Source organism: Phalacrocorax aristotelis, chromosome 18, assembly GCF_949628215.1.
Source record: "Phalacrocorax aristotelis chromosome 18, bGulAri2.1, whole genome shotgun sequence".
NCBI lineage: Eukaryota > Metazoa > Chordata > Aves > Suliformes > Phalacrocoracidae > Phalacrocorax > Phalacrocorax aristotelis.
The window spans coordinates 2,294,094-2,321,270 of record NC_134293.1 but is presented as its reverse complement, the minus strand read 5'-3'; the positions used below and the strand labels follow the sequence as shown (position 1 = coordinate 2,321,270).

Sequence of the window (27,177 nt, the reverse complement as noted above, 5' to 3'; positions counted from 1 at the left end):
GGTCATCGGGTGGAAAAGTTTCTTTACTCTGAAACTTAAAATACGCTGTCTGCTACACAGCCTGAGCAATCTGCTCAGCATAATACCTCTGCAGCAACCACTTGTGGTTGGCTTCTATTCACCAGCTGAGCCATCCATTCCTCTTCCCCTACAGACCCAATAGTCAAAATATAGCAGTTTGCGGCTCTTTATGGTCTTCAGACCAACCTCACAACATAACTCTTTACAGCTAGTGGGTGCCGTGGCTGCTGCAGCCCTGGAAACGATGCAGTATGCCAGGAAGTACTGCAAAAACCCAGCTACTCGTTTCTGCCCGTTGGTGAAATGAGCAGGCATCCTTTCTGTACAGTGCCATGACCTAGATGTGGGTGAGGGGAGAAGCACCGTGAAGACTCCCAGGCTGACAATGTACACCTCACACCGATGAAGCCCTAACACAGCTCATCAGCTCCTGAGAATCGAGTAACAGTTATGGGTCCCAAGCAGACAAACCTGCGCTCACTTTTGTAGAAAGTGAGAAGCTATGTGACTTCGGACCACACTAATTTATAAAGACCTGGGAAGTCTGGGTGTGTTTTTATTTCTTGTGTTCCTTACATGGTTGTGTTCCCATCCGAGTGCTGACGAACCGTGGGCCACAACAAAGAGGCTGTGTGTGGTGTGATCCACGTCTTGCCAGTGTCAACGTTAAAGCTCCTCAAGGACTTGACCACTGAAAACAAATAAATAAATGAGTGCAGGCTGGGATCTGTAGAGTCATAGTTAACAGGCTCTTGAGCCAACTACCCCTGAACCCTGCCCACCACGACAGCAGAGGCAGCTGGCGGGAGGGAGATACCAAGCTATGGAGATTTCACTGATTTAGATTAGCAAAGGATTATCTTGCCCAGCCTAATGAAAAATAAAGTAATGCAAGTCCTCTTGTTCTGTTATGAAAGTTCATCTTGGATATGACAAAACACTCCTACTAGCCGAAGCTCGCAAGTCGGCGCTTAGGCAGGAGAGGATACAAACTCCAGGGCTTGTGCAAGTAGTGTGCCACTTTGGGGTGGCACCACGGGATTCACTTCTTGTAAAGCTGATATTCAACCGACCAGGACACTGAAACCCATTAGATTAAAGAATAAGCGGGTTCTGTAGCAGCAGGGATTGTTCCCGACAAGAATGACATTGTTATAAACCTGGTAAGAAGAGGAGGACATCGATTTTGTGGGACGTTAAAAAAAAGCTCAAAGGTTGGTAGTAAGGGAGCAAATTGGTGCCAAATGCGATGGATACTCTGCTGAGGATGCAGCTCTGATAAAAGTCCAATAACTTCTCAGAACAGATATAAAACAACCATCAGAAAAAAAAAAAAACTACCCATTTTTCACAGAGCAGTAACTGAATCTTAAAGGTACCTTTTTTTTTTTCATGAATGCACTTCCTTCTTGCAAGGCAGACTACGAGAAAGGGGACGATATTGGTGTTTTAGCTGTAAGACTTTGTGGAAAGCCAACCCTTATTGCTTTTAACACCTCAGCTCTTGATTTCTATAAGTGTGTTAACACTTCAGTAAATGCACAGGTTGGGAAGATAAATATAGTTGACTCGAAGTGACAGACTGAAAATGTCACAAAGTAGGATGCACGAAAGGCATGCTACTATGACAAAGGCTGTAAATTCAAGCACTGAGCTGTACCGTAGCACCAAAGCTCTCTCAATCACACGACAACATTGAAAACTTCACACTAATCTCATGAACAAGCCCAAGTGACTCCGATCACAAACTCTGTCCCTGTTTGGAATTAGAGCAAAAGAAAAGCCCAAAACCTGAATTTTACAAATTACTCTGGTCTAAAATCCTCGCTCTGAATGCCCAGGCTCCCACTCTAGAAGCTGTGGGTTGAGCCTGCATTTGAACACACACTCTAGCATTTTCAATATAACCTCTGATGTACTAACAAGAGGTCAGATTCTGTCCTTGTGTCCATCTAGAGTCTTTCCTGGGTTTAATTTTACTCAGAGCTGAATCTGAGCTTATGCAACCATTTCCATGTCATTTCCCAGCCTGGCTATGAAAGCACAGGTGAAAGAAGAAGTGAAATACCACAATCGGAGCATCGACATGAAATTTGCAAATAGTGGGGACTTCTAGTCTTTGTTTCTGCTTCCTAACATGTCCCATACTCCAGGCGCATGGCATGCCTCCCTTTCAGAGCTGAACTACCACCTTGCTTTGCAAATCCCACTTTACCAATTAAAACGCCTAAATTAACTCAAGAGATGCTCCGAGGCATCTGTGCGTGTTTCCACTAGAAGAGCATCAGCCTAACAACACCATGTAATTACAAAGGCTTGCAGCAAACTTCCTCTAAAACAAAACCAGAATTCCGGATATGCTGGAAGAAGCTCCTTGAAAAGTTCAACTGGCTGTGAAGTAAGGGACAATTCTCAAGCAGGCAACAAAAAGCAAACACAATAGCCAGGGAGGTAACCTCGCTCTTGTGAATATTCCTGCGCCCGGATGGCATTTGCCCTGGGAACCAGAGGCTCCTCAACTCCGCTTAGTTCTGCTGCTGTCATCCTGCCAAATTAAGTGCACTGTACTTGAACCGAGGGGGGAAAAAAGGCGCGTGTTGCCAATTAGCGAACTATACAGACAAATTATCTGTAGAATTTAGATGATCAGCACAGATCTGGTAGATTCATTCTAAGCACATAACCAAGACCCACCAGGTCAGACAGCTACATTTTTCAGCACAGCCACTTTCATCAGCAAAACCCGCACATGCAAAAGAAAAGGTTGCTAGAGAAGAGCGATAGGAAAGTCCGCAGAGGCACACAAGGATAGAAGCCTCCACCAACGATTCCACCTTAATTTTGCATAAGCCAAATAAAGAAAGGTCAAGATTTGAAAACACATCAGTAACTTCTGTAGACATTAAAGATTTATGTTTACAAAGCTGGGAGTTACCTAGCATAATGACAAACGTGAGAAGAAAGATATTAGCAGAAATGATACATCATATCATCTTAGAATGCCCTGAGCTGGAAGGGACCCACAAGGACCATCGAGTCCAGCTCCTGTCCCTGCACAGGACACCCCAAATTCACACTGTGGCTCTGAGGGCCTTGTCCAAGCACTTGCTGAATATCGCCAGGCTGGTGCCGTGATGCCTCCCTGGGGAGCCTGTGCCAGGGCTCCACCACCCTCTGGGGGAAGGGCCTTTCCCTAATACCCAGCCTAACCCTCCCCTGGCACATCTCCCTGCCTTTCCCTTGGGTCCTGGCGTTGGTCACCAGAGAGAAGAGACCAGCCCTGCCCCTCCTCCTCCTCCCCTTGGGAGGGAGCTGCAGACTGCGATGATCATCACACAATATGTAGAAGTCAAACCCGAGTAAAGAAAACAGTAGAGCATAAATCTTGATGTTAAATCTAAAATCACAGCAAAGCCAGCTACAGAGAACTTTGATGGGCATCTCATTAAAAGAATAAAATTAATAACAATTTTTTCCTGAACACTCTGGAAGCATAAAGCTTGTCAGGAAGTCTGTGAGGCCATGAAACGAATGCTTAAAGAATAATACTCCTTCTGTACAGATGGACTAGGTATGTACAGTATTGAGTCTTTCAAAGAGGAAGTCAGACAAACAGGAATTCTATCCCATGAATCAAACCAGCATTTATGTGTGGAGTTGCTGGAAGAGGGGTCAGTAACACCCCCAGCGCAGCTGTCCATCGCCTGAGCTAATGGAGTGCAGTGCAAGAGCTTTACCCTTTCTGGGCAGCTAGAAGACAAATTCATGGCAAAACTGTCCCCACGAGGCTACAGGACAGAATGATGTGGATACAGACCCAGGAAACATTCCTTCTAATCTTCCTAATTTACACAAACTTGCTCCCAAATAAAGGTCTTCTGAATTTTCTTTTTTAAAATTCTACACATTCTAGAGCTCTTGTTAAGGAGATCAACAAGCCAAAAGCTTGTGGGAAATACACCTCTGAAGGCACGCTCTGCTCATTCCAAGGTGTATCTAAAATGATGCAAGAAGGGGAAGAATATAAAAAAATCACCTACATTCTACTCTCACCTACTTCACTACGAGCGAACAGACAAACAAATAAAAAAAAACAAACTATAAAAGGCCAAACATAGCTTGTTAGCTTTGTATTTGAGAGTAGCATTTCACCTGGTACCCACTTTTCTCCCACTAAGGATGAACCATAAAACTCTCCACCCAAATGTATGGATTTCTCTGAAATAGTAGAAAAACCACACCACAAACTCAAGACTTCCCATACAAGTCCAAATACCCTGACCTTTCTACATAAGAATTATTTTATTGGCTCACATTAAGGGACCAGTCTGAGTCTCCAGAAATTACTTTGTTTCTGGATTGATTTTTATTTTCTAGCATAGGTAAAACAAATATAGAGACTCACTCATTAGGAAGAGTAGATACAGGAGCCATCTCATTGTTCCCGGCTTTAAGGTGAAGGAAGGAGGAGGACTGGAGATACCAGGAAAAAGCTGCTGTCTTTCTCTGATGAGCCTCCAGATCTGCATGTCTCATTGTACTCGCAGAGACAAAGTGACTCTGCTGTGGATTTCCTAACTGAGGTTTCAAGGCGTATACTAGTGACATTTTAACAAAACTGCAGATGCAAAGACCTACTAAAAGGTAAACTTTTGTTACTGAAAGGTCATTTTTGGCAGCGTCCCCATTTCTGTCCATCAGCACATTTATCAAACCTAGAAGAACAGGATCTGTCCGGAAAAGCCACTAAGGTCTACGTTTGTACTGTCCGCCTTGTCCTTTGGTGCTTCCTACGCGGACATGTCACATCCCATTGAAACGTGCAAACAGATTGACTCGAGTGAACCCACAGCAGGGATTTAAGAGAGGTGTCAGCTCTCAGATGTCCCTCAGAGCACTTTTTTAGCACAGAGGTTCTCCCTGTCGCACACACAGAGAGCGCTTGGTGTTCTTCCCCCTTATTTTATATATTATCGGAGTCAGAAACACTGACATTTTATGGCAGATGCCCAGGGTACATTAAGGGATTCTGCACACCTCTTCTCCCCTCTACCAAGAATTGTTTGGTTTTTATCGATCCCTTGTTTCTCTGCACTGCTAACCCTAGTCTGGACCAGACTCGCACAGAATTACTCCCAAATAGTTCATACTGTCAGAGTACTGCGTAGCAAGTATTATTCAGATGCAGTGTGTTGCTATTACAAGTGCTACATAAGCTGAAATAGCAAATGCTGAGCAATCGGAAGAGTTAACTGCATAGTAAATCCTTTCTGAAGTGGCAGGGGCGAGGGGGGTGGGTGAGAAAGCTGTTCCAGAGACACAGTTCTCTTTGTCCAGAAAGTGTAAATTTTCCAAGCATTCTCAGAAAAGAGTGCAACAAATCACACAGGCACTTTCTAGCTAACCTCCAGCTCTCTTCCTCTAAGGACTCCCTGTGTTTAACAACATTTGACACCCGTCCTCACAGTCCAGAAATGCTGTGGCACTCCACATCTCATGAATCCGAACTGAAAAAAAGATGACGTCAAAAGAGGAAGTGAAGAAAACACTCCTTGCACTCAGATTTTAGTGACAGTTGGGTGCCAGCTATGAGGCAGCCAGTCATGCCTTTCTGAGGCTTTGCCTGGTCCTGTCTGGCCCCACTTTTATTCATGCTGCTGAAGCAGATGTAAGGTTGCAAAGTAGAACAGTTTTCTTTTAAAATGTCTTTTTTTTTTTCCATTTTTATTTTCATTTTAATCCCAGAGCAACAAATGAAATTTCTTAAATACAGCAAAGAAAACCTGATAACTGAAAACCAACAGCTAGCCACAGCAAAGTCCATCCGAGAAACCTGCCAGCTGCATCGCTTCAGAAATAGCTCTTTGCAGCTTATGTGGACTTACACAAAGCATCTGTTCTTTGTCTGAGCCCTTTTGCTTGTCACATTTCAAAGACTCCTTTTGCTAGCTACAGAGGCAATGGAAAGTATGCTTGGTTGCAAGTGGGGTCACAAAGAGATGAAGAGAGGGGGAATCAGCCAAGACACAGAGACACCTCCCCATACTGGCTTCAGCTTCAGAGCACGCTTTGAAAAAAAACAGGGAAAAAAAACAACGATAAAATAAAATGTGGGAAGCATTTGAGGAACAAGAAAGTCTTGCTTCCACCTATACCCCTGAGGAAAACAGCTTATGGGGAATTGGGAGCCACAGAGACCAGACATGAAGTTTCTTTTATGAATATTACACAGACAAGTGGCGAGAGAGATGACTGTGCGGTGGGAAGCATTTGGAGCCTAGTAGAGAGGCCGCAGGGAGCAATGACCAGGCAAAGTGTGCTCAGTTAGAGGAGGAGGAAGAGTTTGGAAGTAACAAGGTCTGTATTCATCTCCCAACCCCACCAGGAACCAAGCAACTTTGACCAAATCACCCAGGCAAGGGTTTGAGCATCCATAACGCTGCAGGGAAAGTAATGAGAGCTGCTGGCGTCTTTTCTTCACGGCATGGCTGGGCCTTCGGAGTCTCCGTGGCTCGTACATACAGAGTAGGCAGAGGAGAGAAGCCACAGCTGTGCCTTCACTGATGTTTGTGAAAGGTTTCTGTTTTCTCAGATGAGACCCCCACAAAGCCTCCCCGTTTGGAAAGGGATGGGTTCACAAGCAGGTGGGTTTACCTGTCACAAGAGGTAGAAAGGAGAGGGCACTTCATCTGTTGGTAATTTTGTGTGTAAATGACTGAAGTGTTTCCTGGAAAAACATTACGATCTATTAAGAGTGGATCCCAGAATCCTGTTGGGCCTTCAAAGCTATGAACCACCTTGCAAGTCCTTCCTCTTGCAAGGAACTGCAGACATCCCACAAAACGGACCCCAGACAGCCTTCCTGTTTGTAACATGACCAAAATGGGAAGTGGTTCCAATGCTGAAGCCAAAGAGGAGCCTTCTGCATTAAGAATACAGAAAACTGGGAGGCTACTGATGATAATCTCAACAGTGCTGACTCACCCCCCACTGCAGAGAGGTTTTAACTCCTCAGAAACCTCCCTTTTTTCCAGAGCACATCAAAGAGCCGCACAACAGCCTGGGCACTGCTAAATCTTCTGACCGACCTGATGTATCTGTTCGCTGCATGTACCTGTCCCTGTCTACTGTCCATCATCCTTCATTCCTGAGCTTGAGGGGGCTGGGGCTGGTGGTCTGTGGTGTGACTGTGAAGCACACGGAATGCCAGGGCTCTGTTTCACAGCAGACGCTAGAGGTTTAAGAACACTTTTGATGCAGACCAAAAGATTAACGCTGCAAGCTTACAAAAGGGATTTAAAGAGAAGCAGGTTCAAGGAATGGCTGAAGAGGCAGGTTATCTTGAAAGCAAATTGTCACAGCCCACAGCTATCAAAAACACTACCAATAAGCAAGATTTCACCTTTTTTGTTTATTAAGACTCCAGGCAGGGATGGCAGATGAGATTCTGCATTTCTTGAGAATCTCAAAGTTTCCCTAACACAGCAAAGCACCAAGCACAGCAATAGATTACCATACGCCAGATGATCCTTTTGTGCAACGTGAGCACCTTGCCAAATCTTGGGAACACTTAGGACAAAGCCATAGATGGAAAAAGCAGCTGAAGGCTTCACAAAGCAAGAAAACAGTAGAAGCTGGAGTGAGAATAGTTAGTTACAATTCAGAGACCCAATACAGTGAAGCGGCAGAGGGAATTGCCCAGCACAGCGGAAGAACCCATCTGAAGAGACAGGGAGTACGTTCTAAAAGCAATGCTTTTGCTGCCAGCCCCGTGAATATAGTAAGCAACAGGATGTTGTCTCCAAAAGAGAAACCTCCTAGCCTCACTTGCTCAGAGCAGAAATGAGACAGGAAATCTTGAGTTGCATAATTTACCCTACTGCGTGACAGGTGCTGCCAACATTTGTAGTCTGCAGATTTTTCAGGGTTATCACTAGCCATTCCCTCTGCGAAAGATGCATCCAATGCAACATTGGCTGTTACAGCCTCAGGTGTGGCTGCATTAACTGACATGAGGTCGCGAGAAACACGAGTTCACTCGCATGGCAGTGAGGTCAGCACCTTGCTGGGTGAAAGATAATCAGGAATTTGATAAGGCCTTATAGTCCATGCTGATCACAGCTTCTCTTCCCTTTTGAGGGAGCCTGAAAATACATCCAAGGAAGAATGTTTTCTATTAAGTAAACTTGCTATATTGATAGTTTACAGAAATTCATGTTGTTGTTTTTAAATAAACGCTGGAAGTGAGGCAGCTCATTTTTATCTCTTTTCCACAGACGTTAAAGCATGTTCCCCATCCTGCCTGAGGCAGGGTGCACATTACAAGAAGCAATGACGTCCCTGTAATTGTTTACAGCAAGACAGGATGCCCACTAAGACTGACAAGAAATATTAACTGCATGAAGTGTTTTGGCCCATCTGTCTCTCAGAAGCCACATGCAGGATTCTGCCGCTGTTTTCTGCAGAGACAAAGCAACCTGTGAAAGACAGGTGTTTCAGAAATCCACCGTGTGAAGTTACAGGTCCAGGAAATCCACATTGCTGTTGTGCTCTTAAGCAAATGCACACATCATGCAAACAATTTCATTATAATACTGCAAAATGGGAATTCTGATGTGGGCTAAACACCGAGCACTGCAGGTACAGACACAAAGAACTTGGTCTGGCTCTTGATGACTGAAGACTGAGTATTTGTCCGTCATGTCTCACACCGACAGTGTTTTGCACAGAAGCCAATTCCATCCTTCACAACTTTTTATGCCTCTACAACACTCTATCCCAAAGCACCGCCGGGCAGTCTCTTGTGCCAAAAAAACCGTAAAAGTCAACCCATTCTTAGACAGGTCACTCCATCCTTTGCTTCCCTACGGCAAACAGCATTATTTCTATACAGCTCAGAAAGCACTGCCTTCCTAAAGACCGCTCCCCACTGCTCCTATGATCTTGCTCTTGTATCTTTAGACGTAGTAAGAAGAAAGTGTTAGGCACAGAAAGTTGAGTAAAAATAGTTTCTTCAGAGGAAATTGAAGATTAAAGTGCATGAAAATATTTGAAGCCACAGGCTGAACCGCAGTCTCTGATGAAATGCACTTTAATACTGATAATGCCTTCAATTCTTCCAGCCGCTATAGGAAGAGCTACGGCTTTGAAGTTGGAAGTAAGGCTGCAATCCAGAAAACCTGCTAAAGATTTCTGGTTTGTCCCTCTAGAGGCATCATCTCAGTTGCTGATAGCTGGGGCTGCAATAGTGACTGCTCCTCTGAAACAGCTGATCTCAGTTGTTTCCGTGGCATCCGTTTCCATGATCTTGTCTCTATAGCAGGAGACATAAAAAGAGCAGCCCTTTGTCAGCAGGAAGCTGACAAAGGGATCCAGTTTTTAGAAGAGCGCATGTCAGGGAAAACCCAACGTACAACAGAGAGTATTTCAAGTGTTGCAACCTCCCCACTCCTAGAAAACTGACATCTAGGAAGTACCTATGCTGCAAGAGCAGGGGGCTGTGTTTAAATCCGGTGGAGCTTCTGCCCGAGCTCTGCTGGGCTCAACAAAACATTTCTAAAGAAAGTAACAGCTCTCCATCTTCCCACACAGAGTTGCTTCCCAGGTATAACCGGGGAAGCAAATACAATTATCTTAGGCAGAATTTGACAAAGTTGCCAGTGTTAATGCCCTGATTCGTGCTACAAAAGCCCAGCGATTTTAGCACTTGCGGTATGAGTGGGCCTAAATTTTACCTTTCCGAGAAAAAGCACCACGCATGTGGGCTACTGAGTCAAAGGGAAGAACAGCTCTTGCTTTTCTCAGCAGCGTTTCCTGCCCATTTCTACCAGAGGTAAGTAGGAATGGCATCTCTTCCGTTCTCATTATTTATTCCCAAACTCTGACCAGGTCCATACTACTCTAATTCTTTATTTTCTCAGCTCACAAGTGATGCTGCTACTCTTGAGGGATGCTGTGTGGAAGCAATTTCATGAGCAAGCTGGCCTGTCTAAAATTTCTGTTACTAAAGATATAATAATATGCCAAGAGCAGTTGCTGAGCAGGAAGCTAAAGAGACACTGAAGACCTTTCTTCATGATTTAATTTACCTTCTGGATTTATTTCTGAGTCACTGGTGTTTCCAGGGTCTTCCTTAAGAACTCCCACATCCTTTGCCCAACTCGTCCATTTAATTTCCTCTACTCTGGAGAGACAAAATGCAACAGACACTGATGCATGGAGCAGAGCATTTCAGTCCATATCTCATTGTCCCACAGCACCCCAACCCAGCTCATCCTGCCAACACAATCCTAAAGGTTTGGCTGTAGCAACAACACCCTACAGAGCTTTTTTTTTAGTAAAGATCATCTGTAGTGTAAGCTCCACAAGGTAAATACCTTCCCTTGCATATTGTGTGTTAGTCTACGTTGTTTGTTTTAAAATGCTCCAGTCCCTCCCAGAGAACATACTTAATATAGAGGAGAAGATTTCACTTTCTGTACATACTCCATAGTCCGTAACACCCTGGAGTTAGAGAAGTGCTGCCAGCAGTTTGGTTTGCTGGGTGGAGAAAGGCTCGTCTGCTTTCCCAGCCCCGTGTGCGAGGAAGAGTGCTGCCCTCTCGCGTTGCACTCATGTGGCATATTCCTGAGCAAAGGGGCCACCAGCCCGCAGCCCCCCCCCCAGCCTCCCCTGGGCACGGCTACGCTCGCAGCAGCAAAGAAAGCATCACTGCAGGCACGCTGCCACCATAACCACTGGCACAGATGTGGGCTAAACAGGACATCTTTTGGTGACAGCATGTCTGGGTGATAATGCCGGCGGCTCAGCTAGCTCTCAAACCTCCAGCGTTGCGATCACCAACCAATCTGGGCGTACTCAGGAACAAGCGGTTGAGTCACTCCATTGAGTCACTGCTGAATTTCCCCATGGCGGTTCAGGGCTACCAGCTTACGAATAACAGGAACCCTTTACTAGGCTGGACGTAGTGGTACATCTGTCTTACCTGAAACACCATCTTTCATCTTTCTTATTGAGGCCCACTGACATGAAGCAGCCAGATCTCCTCTTCCCGCCTTGGCGCCACAGCCAGGCCTTCTCTATTTCTAGAATAGCAATGGCCCTCTGAAAGAAGAAATCCATATCAGTGAGAAAACAGGGCATACAGAGCCCAGCCCCTCTTTTCAATTAAATCTTCCCCAATCAAAAACTCCTTTGACTTAGAAAATCAGTTTGGAGCTCAATCCCAAAGTGCTCCTTAGCTTAATAGTACCAGTCAGTTATTTACTCCCTCAGGTTACTTATGCACGTGGATCTGGACTGGCTGGTAGCCATGCAAACGTCATGAGTTTTACATACATCTAAAAATCATGTTAGGATTTACCCCCAGAGTGGCAGATTTATGTAAAAGAGAAGTTTATAGCTGGGGCTGGGGACAAAGACAGGCACTGTCATCTCTGCTGTTATTAGACTCAAGTAGGAGTTTGGGCCACAACATAACTGCTGAGCAGCACCGTGCCTCACCTGCAGCTTCCAGACGCTCTTGCTATAACCAGAAACATCCGTGACAGTCTCGGTCATGAGCGCAATCAGCATGTTGAGCAAAAGAATGTAAGTGAGGATCACAAAGAGAAGAAGCAGGAGCATGACAAAGTATCTGAATCTGGCATGTTCCTGGAACTCCAGGTCGCCCATTCCAATGGTGATCTTGAAGAGCTCCAGGGAGACGCTAAGCAGCCCGCCATACATAGCATGGCTCCCAGCGCTCTCCATCTGAGCAAGAGACTTGTTCTGAGAGACCGAAGGAGCATCCCCCATCAGCGTAACCAGAGCTGTGAGAAAAACAGAATCTTAATCCTCCTCAGAAAAATTTACTTTTCACAGCCCAGCCTATAACATAATGCTGAGTAAGGCCTTACCTGCAGCAAAGCCAAAGAGGAAGATCATATAAACCAAGAGAAAACGCAGCAGATCTCTCAGGATAGTCTGAAACACAAATCAGGAGGAAGTGCCATTCTTTATCTCACATGAAATCACCAGGATGATCTCCTGTTCTCACGCATCATACACCAACCCCCAGTAACAATACTGAAAGCAAGTTGGAAAATGCTTTTATCCAGTTTAAGAAACTACTAATACATGTTAAATTTCGTCCTCAGGTAAGTAACATCATCAGTAGCTTAATCTGAGAGTACTACAAGAATTACTTTGTTGTTATGTTTGTATGAATAGGTTCTTTGAAACTAATTTCATGTCAGCTCCCCTGGTATGCCTTTCTCCCAGTTGCTTCAACAAGCATTTCTTTCTTTTCTATCTTCACTGGGTTCACACAAGTGGTGATCAGAAATCTTCCCTGGCACCCCATTTCACCTGCTTTGTCTTGCCTTTCTAGTCCCAGACTCATTTATGGACCTGGAAGCACTTCTCAGCCCAAGCATAACAGTTCCAGGGAACTTTCACTGGCTTTGCTAGTTTTGAGTTCTTTTATGACAACCAGGTAAGCGTCAGCTGCTCTCGCTGTATTCAAAGATGGCAAATTAGTGGTTTGCTGCAATTGTACTTCCCTGAAGACACTGATCTAATTGCCTTCTGCGATTTCTTTACTTCCCTAGTCAGTACATTAATTCAATTCATGGTTTTCAAGGTCCCAAGAGAAGAAAAGTAATTGCAGGACTTCTACAAGTTCCTCACGCCCAAAAGCTTTTCATACAAAGCTTTTCCGAGTACTGACCTTCTGTATCATGACACTGTAGATCCCAGTGCGTTGAAAGCCCCGAGTGTAATACAGCATGTTCACCCATCCCAAAAGCAGGGAGACCACCATCACCGCCACGTAGTTTTCTGAACTTGCACCGTACAGGACTGCTGACAGCAGCAGTGAGAAAGCCTGGATGAAGCTGGAGAGGAGCAGAATGAGCGACAGTGACTTGCCTCAGTTAAAAGGCCCATTTGCAGATCTGCTCTGTTTTGCGAGGAAAAGCAAACACATTTTACGAGGCTACGTGGGACACAAAGTGGAAGTTAATCAGACACGTAGTTTATATAAGCAAGTCCTGTTATAACGAGACCCACAAATTGTTGCAGCTTTGTTATGAACTGGTTAGTCTCACGGTATGGAAACACTGCACTGCTTGATGTAACTCACATAACCGCTATTAAATGGAGAAGAATTTTAACACTTACAAACACATGCACACAAACATGCACACACATGCATCTATGCCCACTTCTCCTCAGAAAAATGAGAAGTTATTTCCCTTTCAACCAGATCTGAGCCATAGTGACTGTATGATTAAAAACTTGAGCTCTTTTTCTAACAGCAGTGTGTTCTTAACTGTGGAATATCTGAGGGTCTGACCTTTGCTGTGTTCAGCTACAAATCCAAGGACAGACCCTACCCAACAAAGTCCATTTCAACGAAGGGTTATGACAATATGCAGCGGGGAGGAGAAGCAAGCAGGGAAGGGATGGGAAGAGGAGACAGTGGCAGAGAATCAATCTTTCCTGCTCACCATCTCTCTAGTAATGCTAGGGCAACTTAGCTGCACACAGCAGAGAACCAATTTCACCTGTGCTTTCATTGTGCAAAAAACCTCAAGAGACATACATCAAGATCTCAATGCAGCTGTCAGAACACATAGTCTTCAGGGACTGGCGTCTCCTCCGCAAGTACAGACTCTAGCAGATTAAAAACAACGGTAGCCATTCATCAAAACAACAGGGCATGCTAGAGTGATTCCTGCCCAGGATAGCCTATCGCTCAGGGGAGAGGTTTGCTCCATAAGATCCTTTTCATGCCTTCATTTTCAAGATCCCAAGTTTCAATTAGTCATCCTTCCAAGATGAAAAAAGGCCTTATTTATAAAGGGCAAGGATAAACGAGGGCTGAGTCATGGCACAGCCCAATGTCTTTATTAATAGACTGCATTTTAATGCCAAAGATGCATTTTAATACCACAAATCACAGAAGTCGCTCATAATTATTTACCATTGTGAGCCTATTCTTCCCCTTTCCCAGCAACCTGGCTTGTGCCACCCCGTCACTGCTAGATCGCACTGACACTGTTAGTGTCTCATAGCAGGACTGCCTCCTGCCATCCCTCATGCACATCCTGATGTGAGGAGAACCAAATCTGCTGCCTCAATGTCAGTGATGGCTTCCTTTTTTTCTTTCTTACAGTGAAACTCGACGAGAGATCCCATACCTGAGCAAAAATTAGATAAATGCCTCCCAGCAAGATAATGATCAGTCCAGAGACCCACAGGAAGCCTCCAGCTGTGAATTCCACTGGAAATGAAGGCTGCAAGATAAAAACAAAAAAACCCCAAAACACTGAAGACAGGCAGAGTAGTGATGACAACCGCCCCGCACCTTTGAAACTCAGCTCCATCCATTCAGGCCTTTCCAGATAAAAGAAGGTTGGGCCTACCTTTACCCGTAAGGGTTGATAGTATGCAATGGCTGTGAAGATGATCATGAATGACAAGTATGAGACAAAACTGAAGTAGAATCTCTTGGAAGCAAACGTTTCCCATTTTTGCTGAAGCAGTTTGTTCAGTGGCTCCAAAACCACCATCTTGTACCGATTCTATGGAGAAACAAACAAACAAACAAAAATGTACCCATGTGTTAACAGGAATGCAAATGCACCAGAGGATTGTATTTTTCAGGGTTGGAGTCCAGTGGCTCCAATTAGGGTATCCCTAAGGGCTTATTCAGGCAGGCCTTTCAGTATGAAAGGAATCAACCATCCCATAAGAAGTTACTCCTGCTTGGCTTCATCAAGGTATTTGGACATACCCAGGCTTAGGACAACCAAAGGATCAAAAATTTCTCTCGTATCATAGATTATCAGAGGCATACCAAGCAGACCATAAATAATAAAATATGCATATACTTCCATCATGCATTTCTTTTCCCAAAAAATGATCACATGAAACACTGCATTAACTTAAAATGATTTGCATAATTATACAGCGACACTATAGGACGGCAGAAGAAACGTAGCTGTCTTTGACCGTTAGTAAGAGCACTCACTGGTGTGTCACTGCTGTACGCCAGAATCTCCAGCACAGAATTTTCCTCAAAGCTGTCTATAGAGGACAAGTCATAGAGGGACACATGGATAGGTCCATAGGTCCACTCAGTGAACTTGCGTGACAGGTGCCTGTACACTGGGTCTTTGACCTCTCTTTGGATGATGTGCTTGAAGATCTGAAGAGAAACCAGATGCATATCAGAAAAATGTGTATGTAATGAAGGTGTAGAATGACACAAGCACACCCAAACACCACACTATCTGGCTAAAAGCAGGCAATATAACTACACCTTGTATTAGCTCTTCCAGGAGTAGAACCAATTTTGGTCCAGACCAGCTGTCCTGGCTGGGACAGAGAGCAGCAGCAGCCAACTGAGACTCCGCAGGACACTAGCTGGAGCAGCCTGGAGGAGGCCTCCTTTGCTGTCTCCTGTGGCACTGCCACTGCCAGCAGCATTACTAAGGGTTGGGTGCAAGATGCTCCTATGTCAAACCCCGCTGCTGAGGAGGTATGCTGCAGTCTTCCTTGATTTTCAGCAACCCCAGGGATTCCCTCCAGTTGTCTTTACCTCCACTTTGCCTGTCTTGGCAGCAAGCTGCAGAGGATTTAATCCATCATAGTTCACTATCTCTTCCAGTTTACATGTTGGGTCAAGCTTCACACCTGCCTTCAAGATCTCAAGGTATGTTGAGCTCACAAACTTGGTGTTCTCCTCAGTGTCATCTGCAATCATCACCAGAGCATGGAGGACGGTGTTGCCCTGTGTATCCTGCTCCTGGAGCCTGGCTTTCTGGTGGGGATTGTTTAGAAGATATTCCACCACCTCAGGCTGGTTGGTACAAGCAGCCAAGGAGAGGGGAAGTTCACCTGAAGAGATTAGGACAGTGTTTGGAGGGGAAGCAGAAAGGGGTGAAAAAAAAACTTAAAGAAAAAAAAAAAGCAATTATAGGAAAATATATTTAGCCTGTAGTTTTACCACTGGAACACAGAACAAGTTCTTTCTCAGTGTCTCTAGCTTCAGAAAGGGTTTTGCAGTGAAAAATTACTTCTTATTTCTGGAGGCAGCAGAAACACTTTCCCAGACCCCTAATTTGGCTGAACTACCCAAGTATTTGTCTCTGTCTGAAGCCCCTCAGATGGGATTAAATACATAAAACCAAAGATGATGGCAAATGCTCACTGGACACCTCAGTCTGTGAAAGGACCCTGCCACTCAAATAAGAGCTTGATTACAGGACAGTGGAGATGGCAACCCATGCACAGAGGGGCAAACCCACCTAGAATTAGCAGTGTCGCCCACAGTAAGGCAATAAAAAGAGCAAAGGAACGTGTTCCACACTGACTCACCAAAATAAAAGTAAACTCCTTCTTTCTTCTTCTTGAAGAATTCACCATGGGCTCTGGCATGGACATCAGCTCCGTTCTCTACTAGAATTTTCACTAAATCTAGGCTCCGTTTCTCTATGGCAATATGGAGCGCTGTCTGGCCTAAGGAACAGGCAAAACCTATCATTTAGTGCCACTATCAGAGGGAACAGGCAGAGGACTCTTCAGCAAAGCACTGTTTCAACAATCGCATGTTCTGCACAGCAATCCTGCAGTCTCAGTGCTAGGCAGGGGGGCTGGGGGGAGGCAATCGATGGCTTTCAACAGTGTTCATTGGAAAAGCTTGCTGGAAACACTAAGCCAGAAGGCAAGCCCCAAGACTATCAAAAATTGAACACAAAAGCAGGCAATTACCCCTGCCTGGCACTAAGATCCCAAGCAGCTATGAGAGGATAAAACAACCATACACATCCATGACTATGTTGCACACCTGCTATTAGAAGTATAACCCAACCAGCAGAACTCATCCTTTAATAGCAATATACTATTCCTTTTTCACCTTGAGATTTTCTTTTTAAGCTTTCCAGAGCAAATCCTCTCATATTCCTGGGTTATTAAACGTCCACCATTTCTGTTTTATAGGCTGAGAACAAAGTTGCAGAAGTGAAGTGTGCAATTCAAGGCTGAAGAGGATGCAGACCACAATCAGAAATCAGAAGTAAAAGGTGAGTAGGCTGTTACTGTAACTGCACTGGAACTCTGGAACTACAGCGCTGCATAAGCTCCCATTCCCCTCTTATTTCCTCGTATCTGCACATCTCACCTGCCTAATGGGGAAGCTGCTCTGACACAGCAACAGAACAGAAACCTTACCTCTGTAGTAACAGTCAGAGCATGTCACATTGACCAGTGGCCTGGGATTCTGTGTCTTTTGGTCTATTTCCAACAAAAGTGGGATTGTGTCATTCCTTCCATTTTTTAAGTTCAACAGGGCTTTCATTAAGCAGGTCTTCCCAGTCTTTGCATCTAGTAGAAGAGGAGTATTGAATGGGCTGAGCATGTACTTTGCACACACCTGTATTACTTGATTCAGAACTTAACTGTCTCTGTAGGACCCAATACAATAATTATTTTAAAGGCCTTCCTCAGTATTTTTAGTCTGCAGTAGACGCAAAAGTCTTAGGATATATATAATTAATGGCATTCTCCATTCTCGGGTGGATGTTAGGAAAATAAAAGAATGGACAGGGCCTGGAGAAAGCAAAGAACCACCATCAGGTCCCCCTGCTTCCCTCCTACATTAGCAAGCGCTGCCCCTGCTAACCCTGTTTATGGACAACTGTACCTGTGTATTCAGAATTGGTGAGAAATTTGGAGGTCCTCCTTAAGTACTCAAGCAAACCATCCAGTGCCTCGGGGCTGCCCCTTGAAACTGCGCTGAAGAGCCTGTCTCTGTCAAAGCGGTTGGGGTCCTTTTGGCTGTGGGAGAAATGCAAAGCGTTAAAAACTTCTGGAGAGCCGAAGAAAAGAGTGTGCAATAAGTCCTAGTGGGACGGTGTAAGAAAGGAGGGAGGCAGAAAAGTTTGTCAGAAAAAACAAGTATTTTATTTTTGAGTCAAGGGGAAAAGAGAATTCTGGGAAATAACTATCTTTATTAAGTGGCTGCTCTTTCCATCAGCTGGAGCATTTCCCAGATCCAGTCTGATGTGAAACCCTGGAATGCAGCCAGAGCACAAAGGCAGAGAAGCCCAAGATAGCTGCGGGACCAGAATCAGTCCAATCACATGGTGTGAAGTGCTCTGTGAGCTAGTTTACATCCCTCCCCGGCAAGAGCAGTTCGGTTGTATAGGGCTCCATGCTAAGCTGCTCTTATGCCCAACTTGGCTTATTTGGTGCTAGTTCAGATATACCCAAAATACACTACAACACACACCATGCAAATACCTTTCAAGTGCAGAAGGAAAGGGCTAGTATGTCCCCTTTCTGCCTTTAATTACCTCCCACCAGATTCCTGTAATATTCCTGTATTGTCACTTTTAATTTAGACTTCGTAAAGTCTATAGGCCCCTACCAGCAGGGACTAGTACAGATCAACAGGGATCCCAACCTTGTCAAATATCCAGGTTACTCACTTGCTGACGAGTCCTGGCCGATAGTTCAGATTAATCTTCACCTTAGGAGGAAAGTCACTGCTCTCCTTCTGATAAGGTGTCTCCAAGGGCCGTGGCTCTCCCTTCTTTCCATGTAGCCCTGATCTATCTTCCTTTTTACTAGATGCAGGTTTATCATCCTGGATACTGTCATCTGTTTCTAGTAACCCCATCAACCTGTTCCTCTGATCTGGGCCCGGCTGCCCATTTGTGAAGTTATCCATTTCTAGTAGAAATGGCCTTGCAGATCACCAAAGACGTTCCCCACTGGGAGACTAAACCTGCAAGGGAGAGGGAGAATTAACACCATTTGTTCACAGAACGGTGCAGCACACACGTAGAGGAAAGCATGTTTCCAGGTCCAGCATTCCAACAGTTGACTATGGGCCCCCTGAGAGAGATTCAGTAAAACTCTGCCCAGTGGGAATATCTGAATAAAGCATCAAGGCCTTAAATAGGGTACCACTGGAGAAGTTCAAAAGCAGCTCATGAAATACAGGCAACTGGTCTGCAGAACATCTGAACCCCCTTTGTGAGATGACCTCACCTGTTGGCAGCAGCACAGGGTCCTTACATAAAAGGCAAAGAAAGTGGATCTTTGGGAGACTACGATCATTGTTCTCGTCTCCGTGCAGCCAACACAGGCTAGTCACCAAGTGACCAAAAAGATAAGACTAACTGTAGACCTTCTTTGGAACAGAGTGATAAGTTTGTTCCTGTTCTGTTGGTAAGAATGACAATATTTGTACAGGGAAAACATATGCACAGACTGTGTTCCACTCATGCATTCTCACATTTCATCCTGGGGTAAAATGAGAGGGATCTCCCCAGCATTTGGAGCTGCTGGCTATCCATGTGGGCACAGGCTTTGAACTTCCAGCTCCGCAGCAGAGGCAAACACACACCCCAGCTGCCCACTCACAGCCTTCAGAGCCTGAACACAGCACAGCTCTCCCAAGAGCAAAGCTGGATCCAGATCTGCTGCATGGAGAGCATCAGTATTCATCAGAGCACGCAGCCAGCCCACTTCTTTCATCTAATACACCCTGTACTCCTTTTTTACTCTTTTGAGACATCTCTTCATATATATCTAGATACATCTCAGATGCACACCCAATGCAAGCTATCTGTAGTCAGCATACGACTGCAGATTCATGCACAGTTTGTGAGGCAGCGAGGAAACATCCATGATTACCAACCTGAAGCAGAGCTTTTTTAAATAACTCTGTCTTATTCACATGCACTCCCTCCAAATGGTTAATAGGTTTTCTCTGAAGAGAAATCTCTCTTGCTGGGACCACAGCCAGACTCCATAGCCTGTACCAGCAAAGAGGTAAACTGACACAGCATAAGCATTCTGGCTTAGGTTAGGACGTGGAGAAACATAGTTCTAGGCAGAAAACAGCCCCAGAAGATCTTTATGCAGCTCACAGCAAGAAATCCAAGGACTGATTTCAAGACAAACCATTATGACAATTCAGCCATTCAGTTTAGTCTGCACTCTAATGACAAACATTCCTCTGCACGCACAGGCATACACCCTATAACCCCATTTCAGACTTATTTCCTCCCCAAAACACTTACTGGTACATTTGCCGATCCTTTAGAGGGCTATTTGTACTTCCATAATAGTTTGTTTCTAGTTTTCTGTCTTCTTTTCCCCAAAATCATTTCTCAGCTGCAGTTTCCATTCCTCCACAGTCCTCGAGCAAGTTATTTGCTGTCAGTCTTGTACAGACAGACTGTCTGGTTTAAAAGCAAGAGCAAAACAGTCCTAAAAAAAAGACCCTATAATATATACATCCACTTCGTGCATCCCTAGGAAACACAGACCGCACTCTCTCTTTGCCAGCTCAGCTTTCACTTCTCTAACTCAAGAGCTGAGTTGTTTCTTTCTGCGACTTTACCAAGCCATTTTGAGTAGCGCAGCACAAAAAAGCCCTGCTGTCAAAAGAGGAAGAGCACAGCACTTATGCCAAGTTCCTGCAAGCTCCACCCAAGAACTGATCTGACAAGGAGTCCCAACGGATCCTTCAGAGGGTAAATAATCACTCAGTAGAAAACAAGTCAAATACCAACAAGCATTAATAAGCATGAAAGCAGACCCCAAATTATTTACATCCATGGGTGAGAGTCCTCTTCCGCTGCAGAGAAGACCACGCTTATATTAGCGCTCTATTAATGGTACAACGTTGAACTCCTGGTTGGTGGTGGTCCATGAGAGAATCCAGGCTGCCTGTGAGAAGGAATAACCACAGATTACTGTAATTTACTCAACTGTATAGCTTTTTGCAAAGTGAAGAAGGGCTTGCACAGGAAATGACTAGATAGATTTCTCAGTGAAAGAGAGAGCCAATGAGTGCGGTGCTCTTATATGGGAAAGCTGGCTGGCTATTGCAAATCCATGATGCTTAACCCCTGCCTGCACATATAGAGGCAACACCTCGTGACTTTCAACAACAGCCCGCTCAGTTCTCATGGGAGGAGGCTGATTTGACCCTGACAGTGTAGAGCCTGTAGTTTAGTTGTCACATTTGTCACTAGGCTCCCTCACTTAGCCCCAGGACAAGCAAGCATGCATCAAAACATCTGAGGTCAACTGTTCCTGTGGGAAGCCACTTCTTACACTTCACACACCCCAGTTATGAGACAGAGCAAACTGTATGAGACAGTAATTCAGCCACAGTGTTACCCGACAAAGTAGCTGGTGTCAGCTGCTCATCACAAGCACAGGAGACTGCACAAAGCAGCCCCAGTTCCAAAACACTTAGGCCACTGGTTACTTAATTTGCCACTAGTGCCCATTTCTTAATGGGCTGGTTCTCCAAAGGAGTGCAAGTCTTGGAGAGGCTTGGAGGTTCCGGCAGCACGGACTGACCACCCCTCCAACCACTTGTAGTTGAGACTGTGTGCACACACTCATACCCCTTCACTTGTCACGCACAAAACAGGACCCCCGGGAAGCGGAGAACATCAGCCCACCCCGAGTGTCTTCGTTTTTTCTCTCCCGCTCCGAATGGAACTGAGGCCTGAGGAGGCAGGTGTGATCCCACAGCATCAGCACAGGATGACATTCAGCACCTGGAAGCTCAATGGCCTTCCCCAGCACAAGGCTGCTGCCTAAAGCAATCCTCGTCTGATGGGGCGGCAGGATGATGGGGGGCTCTCTGGAACGTGGCCATCACCCATAGAAACGTTCCCAGATGGCTCCTGCTTTGAGTCAGATGCAGGCTGAGAGACGACCTTCCTATAAATACACCCTTTAAATGGCGGGGTGCCTTTTCCTCTTTCGTGGCTTTGCGTGAGATCACAAGCTTATTTCTCAGATTCCTGTGTTTCAGAATTAAGCTGATCCAGGAACCATGCAAAGCTACTTATTCTTTTCAGGCATAATGTTTTATTAGGACCTACAGAATAGCTGATAAAGAACAAACCTACACAGATAAATGCTAGACTGGATCTCATCTCTCCTCTCCCTCACTCCAGCCTTGCAATGATTAAGTTCAGTTTGCTTTCATTGTGATACACTTAATTTACTGTGATATCAACAGATATAGATTCAGGCCTGGGAGTTTAGCTCAGACTTACGGGTTTAAATCCTCTCGGGCTTTTCCCCAAACTTCCATGGGAGTCAGCCCATCATTCTAGCCAAGGAATTAAATCAGCCCACAAAAGTGCATCATAACAGAGTTCTTTCTGTGCATCTGGTTTTAATAGCTTACACAGAGGAAGGAGAATGTGCAGCTTGCTGGGAAAGGGATCTCTGCCAGCTGAGAGGTCACCACAGCAAAACAGAAACATGGAGCCACTGGGAGAACACAGGAACACTGGCATGCATGCACACACATGCGCACACGCCTTCCCAGAGAGCACACCAGGGCAACCGCTTGCATTTCAGGGAAGGGAGAAGCAAAGCAGAAAAAAATACAAGGTCTGGCCAAAGGTGCACTTGCTGGTGACAGTGTTGCGAGGCCAGTAATGGGGTTACATCACTGCTGAGCACCGGCCAGCACAGCTGGACACGAAGCTTAGCGAGCATCTTGCTACCAAAACTGAAAATCCTGGTAACTGTTCGTATTCAGGAGAAAGGCATCCTAAGCACCATGCAGGGAGAATAAAAGCGGCAGTTTAATTTCACCTATCTGCCGGCCTGAGTTTTCAAAAGCAACATGTTATCCTCTTGCCTTTTAAGGCTTTTATTTGGGGGAACGAGGAGGAATCTTGCAATTGCTCAGTGCTCATTTTGCTGATGGAAATGTGTCTGGTGGCACTAAGGTTCTCATGTCAGGAGAGAACCATTCTGTGGAAACCTTAAATTTGGGAAAAGAGAAGTCAATCTCTTTAACTACTAAGTAAAATTTTAAGTCAAATCAATAATTTCATTTCATAGTATTATCAAATATTTTCTTAATTATGATATAATTGTAAATTGTATATGAAGAAGTGCAATAATTCATGGCAGGAACAGCGATGGCCAGAACCTGCTGAAACAGAAAGCGAAAGGAAGCATGAAGATGGCTTTCTGCAAAAAGGGAAACAAACACATTTCCTAAAATACGTATTCTCCCTTTACCTAGGTGCCCATTTTTACCAAGTACTGAAAAATGTAATACTCTATAATAAATATCACATTTTCTGTATGCTGTAAATAAATGATCGGAGTCACTTACATGTGTCTGTAATTTAACTGCGGCATTAATCTGTAGCCACTCTAAAGGGCAGCAGCTCAAAATCATCTTCACAGGAGGCGGGAAGCCTGCAATAACAGCATGCAAGGGTGGGCCATCGACATTTCCTCCAGAACGACAGGTAGGCCAGGGCTTCATTCAAACCTCACGAAGGCCACGCAGCTAAAAGAGAAAACTTATTTCTTTTAAAGGTGCACTTTCACACGTGGAAAAATATAAACTATTTTTGCAAGGCCAGGCCTTTTTTTCATGCAACGTGTGTAAAACCCACACTGAAGGGATGAATTTTAGCAGCTTCATTTGTTATCGTCACACAGTTGGCATCCCATACCTCTAGAGACACCAGCCAGTGCCCAACCTAAAACTCAAATATTCTTAAATATAATTCCTTGTCAGACCTTGTCTGATAGCCCTGGGGACTCAATTAATTTACATGACAGTATTTCTGTAACTACTAGATTTAATATTAGACTTAATAGTAGAAAGGTAATATTTAAAGGCTCCTGTCTATACACTTCTTGGGCCTTTGAAGGAACCATCCACTTGACTTATTCCTTAAACGGAAGCCTGAAGGAACGCTCCACTGACAATCAAACAGCAGCAAACCATGGAATCCAACGGTAATGTCCCACAAGGACACTTCTGTGGGGAAATACTGACGTCCAGTGGCTGTTAAGTAAACCGGGATTCCTGCAGCTGCCGAGAACAGCCCCTACAGGAAATTTTTCGAAACCAGAGCTGCAAGCGTACACTTGTGAGAGTTATAGTCATTCACTTACTGTTTGCATCAAAGTTAACAGAAACGTGTCCAATTTAAAAACTCAAGTTCCAAATAAGGCTGGTTTTGATGATGCAGCAACGTCCATAAATATAAAATTGCGCAGGCAATGATCTTCAAACTCAGCTGCTATGTAACGCCTCTGGAACTGCGGACAAGAGTGCCCAAATACTGAGGTATTCCCAGTGTTTCTCTGCCTTAACCCGCACTTTCCCTACACGATTACGTTTTGGGGCAGGTGCTACCACAGCAAAACACTGAACATATCCAAACCCCAGTATAACAGGGTTATCTCATTTGTCTTCCTAAAACAGAAGTATTTTTTTAAAAGCACATAACACAAAACCCCTGAAAACTTGCAATTTTAATTTTTTTTTTTAAGGAGAGAACAAAAGAACAAACTAGAAATTAACTGAAGCTGTAAGAAAAACCACAAAGCACAGCCACAAAGTTCAGGTTGCAGCAGGATCAAAAGATGTTACCGGAATCTGTTGTCTGTATTGGAGCATTAGGATTATTCCATTTTATCAGCATATAGATTCCAGCTAAAGCCTATTAAAATCTCACTTTAGTTATGAGTAGTTGGCCCTAAGCAGACTGAAGAGTTACCAACATATTGTAAGAAAAACTAATGTATCTTAACAACATAAATCATTCATATTGCCCTCTACCTGTCTTTTGTTCATAACTTTTTCAGTGTAAAGAACGCACATTATGCAAAGCCATTTTACATTTCCTTGTAATTTATATACATTTCCCTAATTCACCTCACTTGAGATAATTGCAAAGATTTCTCTTTATTAATGAAGAAATCCCTTGCAGTCATCTCTTCCAGCTAGCGACTGCTGCCTCTCTGTCAGCGGCGGGATCAGGAGCCTGGTAACAACACGGCTCCTTCAAGAGAAGCAGAATCCCAGCACACGCGCCCCCGCAGCGAGCCAGCCGAGTCCGGCTCCGCGCTTCACCCAGGGCACTGCTGCAACACCACGCGCCGGGGGATTTCGCTCCTTGTACTCTGGCTTTAAGGATGTGCCGTTCTGTGCCATTTCTAGGCAGTCAGTTCATTTTCAGCACAAGCCCCACCTAAAAAAACCTTCCTACAGGGCTGTGGCAAACAGCACACAGACGCGTGCAGTTTCACGCAATCAGCCCAGGCTGCTGAAACCAGGCCGGAGCCGCTCCCCGCAACCACAAAACGCCTGAACATCAGCCCCCCTTCCCGCTGCTTACTACCTCAGGGGCAACGTCAGACCGAAGCGGGCTCCAGGCATGGCTCCGCTTACGGACCAGCCACTAACAGGGCCACCACAAGGACCACAGAGGCAACGGTTCAACATAGGTTTGGCTCAGGCTGTATAAAGCTGGAGCGATCGCGGACCGGGAAGCTGGCGCAGACCCACTCACGCAGCTACACGTCACCTTCCCAGGGTCCCCGTTCCTGCAGAGCAGACCAAACCCGAGAGCTCTGCACAAAGCCAGCGGCCCCTAACGTTGCCTAGCGAGCCTGGGCACCCCGTGTGGGGAACACTTTGCAGCAGTTCTCACTCAGGGACTCGCTCTGGAGAAGGGGTACCTGCCACTTGCGGGCTTGCGCCTGAAACAGCGCGCCCGCAGCCTGCCTTTCCTGACCAGTTACCGTCTGTAACTAGTCAGAGCACAGCTTAGCTATGAGAAGAACTGGAGAAAGGACATCTCTTAATTACGAACCAGGGAAGATAAAATAATTAGCAGAAAAATGTAATGTACGTTTATTCCGTGCCATACCTCCTCTGGCCTGTGAACTGCTCGGGAGTTCATACACCGCTGAGCAGATGGTGGGCTGAGACATCCAGTCAGAAGTCTTGAGCAGCTGAGGTGGGAAGGGACCCTGGAGGTCTCCTTGCCCAGCCCTCCTGCTCAGCCAGTGCCACCCAGCGCTGGGGCCCAGAACCACGTCCAGACAGCTTCTGCCTATCTCCACAACCTCTCTGGGCAACCTCCCTAGGGGGCTCAACAGGAAAAAGCAAAACCTGGCCAAGTGGCTGAACTGCAAAAAGCATAAATCCAAGGAAAGGCAAAGGAAGCAATGGCTGGAAGCCTCAAGTAATCTGCGGAGAGTCTCTCTCTGGCAGAAACAGCAATTGTTCACAGAACTCCTGAGGGCACAGCTACGTGTGGTAGACAGGGAAGCAACACCTGCTGCTGAAAAGAAACCCATGATGATTTTAACCATCAAACCCACACACAACTGTTACAACGGGCAGTTTTCTGTAAAAACACTGGTGAAACATTTTGGCCATGACTGCACGCCGGTCCACACTGCCAACGCGCTGCTAATGCAACCGCGTTACTTCCCACACTCTGTGATGTTAAATTGAAAGCTGAAATTCAAAAGGGACAAACTTTCACAGCAACGCTACAGGGGACAGAAAAAAAAAAAAGAGTCAATCAAGATGGTGCATAATACAGGGGTATCAGTAAAAAGCACCAGCACAGGAACACTGTGCACACAGCATATGGGTGCAGAGACTCCTGGGTCAAGTTAGGCAGCTCTCAAAATTCAACACACGAGTACACCGACACCCTTACAGCCTGGTTAAGCTTCTGTGAAAGGGCACACAGATGACTCCCTCCACCTTTTAAGACCCACCACTACACAGTTGATTTAAACCCTTCTAACCCCACCTGTTTGCATGAGTTCCCTTAACCCACCCCACTTAAAAAAAACCCAAAGACAACCCAGACTTTAACAAGAACGCCTGAACATTTGGGATTAGATTGTGTAAAAGCCTTTTGCTTAAATCAAAACTGTGTCTCAGTAGCCAAGAGCAGCTCTCACTTAAGCCAATGCATTAGGGCATCCCTCCCACCCCCCTGCAGTTAGTCCTTCCCCAGAGGAAGTGTTCCACAGACATCAGCCAACCAGCGAAGACACCCCACAACCACTTTGTAAAATTTAACAGGCTGACACTAAACTTTTTCCACTTAAAAAAAAAAAGCCACTCATGTTCACTCACACAGCTCACCCCCCACCCAAAGCAGAGTCAAGCTCAAATCACTCCATGGCAGTGCCATAAATTGAGGCTGTTCACCCTTGTCTCTGGACGAGTCAATTTAAACATACTAGAAGTTGCAGCAAAGCCCACCCCACGGCCCTGACAGGCATACCACCCTCATTTGGTACGTGGCATTCGGGGGTCTTTAGCAGAACCTATCC

General features: G+C 45.3%; 2 protein-coding genes across 8 annotated transcripts in view; both read right to left on the bottom strand.

Moving 5' to 3' along the window:
* ITGAE (integrin subunit alpha E) overlaps positions 1 to 4,644 on the bottom strand; it is a 32,134-nt gene extending 27,490 nt beyond the window's left edge. The window contains exon 1 of the mRNA XM_075113638.1: positions 4,427 to 4,644. Within this exon, the coding sequence (XP_074969739.1) occupies positions 4,427 to 4,629 (203 nt within the window). The 5' untranslated portion in view covers positions 4,630 to 4,644. The remainder of the gene's footprint in view (positions 1 to 4,426) is intronic.
* A 944-nt stretch (positions 4,645 to 5,588) lies between these two features.
* LOC142066303 (transient receptor potential cation channel subfamily V member 2-like) lies at positions 5,589 to 20,869 on the bottom strand. 7 transcript variants are annotated; one of them, XM_075113606.1, is made up of 17 exons: positions 20,635 to 20,869; positions 20,100 to 20,261; positions 18,498 to 18,796; positions 17,711 to 17,844; positions 17,239 to 17,391; positions 16,387 to 16,527; positions 15,608 to 15,906; positions 15,038 to 15,214; positions 14,430 to 14,588; positions 14,205 to 14,300; positions 13,607 to 13,677; positions 12,731 to 12,896; positions 11,919 to 11,985; positions 11,524 to 11,831; positions 11,006 to 11,124; positions 10,110 to 10,204; positions 5,589 to 9,379 (listed from the first exon to the last, which is right to left on the bottom strand). In XM_075113606.1, the coding sequence occupies exons 3-17, from the start codon at positions 18,737 to 18,739 to the stop codon at positions 9,369 to 9,371; spliced, it is 2,238 nt and encodes a 745-aa protein (XP_074969707.1). In that variant the 5' UTR covers positions 18,740 to 18,796; positions 20,100 to 20,261; positions 20,635 to 20,869; the 3' UTR covers positions 5,589 to 9,368. The 7 variants fall into 7 exon arrangements, with proteins under 7 accessions (XP_074969707.1, XP_074969708.1, XP_074969706.1 ...); XM_075113607.1 differs by having other exon boundaries at positions 20,794 to 20,856; XM_075113603.1 differs by having other exon boundaries at positions 5,595 to 9,334; positions 20,635 to 20,813.
* Positions 20,870 to 27,177: the final 6,308 nt, after the last annotated feature.

Excerpts from the sequence above, each read along its gene's own strand:
- LOC142066303 (XM_075113603.1), bottom strand. The coding sequence starts at position 18,739 with ATGGATAACTTCACAAATGGGCAGCCGGGCCCAGATCAGAGGAACAGG. Across the intron at positions 14,589-15,037 it reads CGTACAGCAGTGACACACCA|AATCGGTACAAGATGGTGGT; the intron begins GTGAGTGCTCTT and ends GTTTCTCCATAG. Across the intron at positions 11,832-11,918 it reads CCTCTTTGGCTTTGCTGCAG|CTCTGGTTACGCTGATGGGG; the intron begins GTAAGGCCTTAC and ends TTTTTCTCACAG.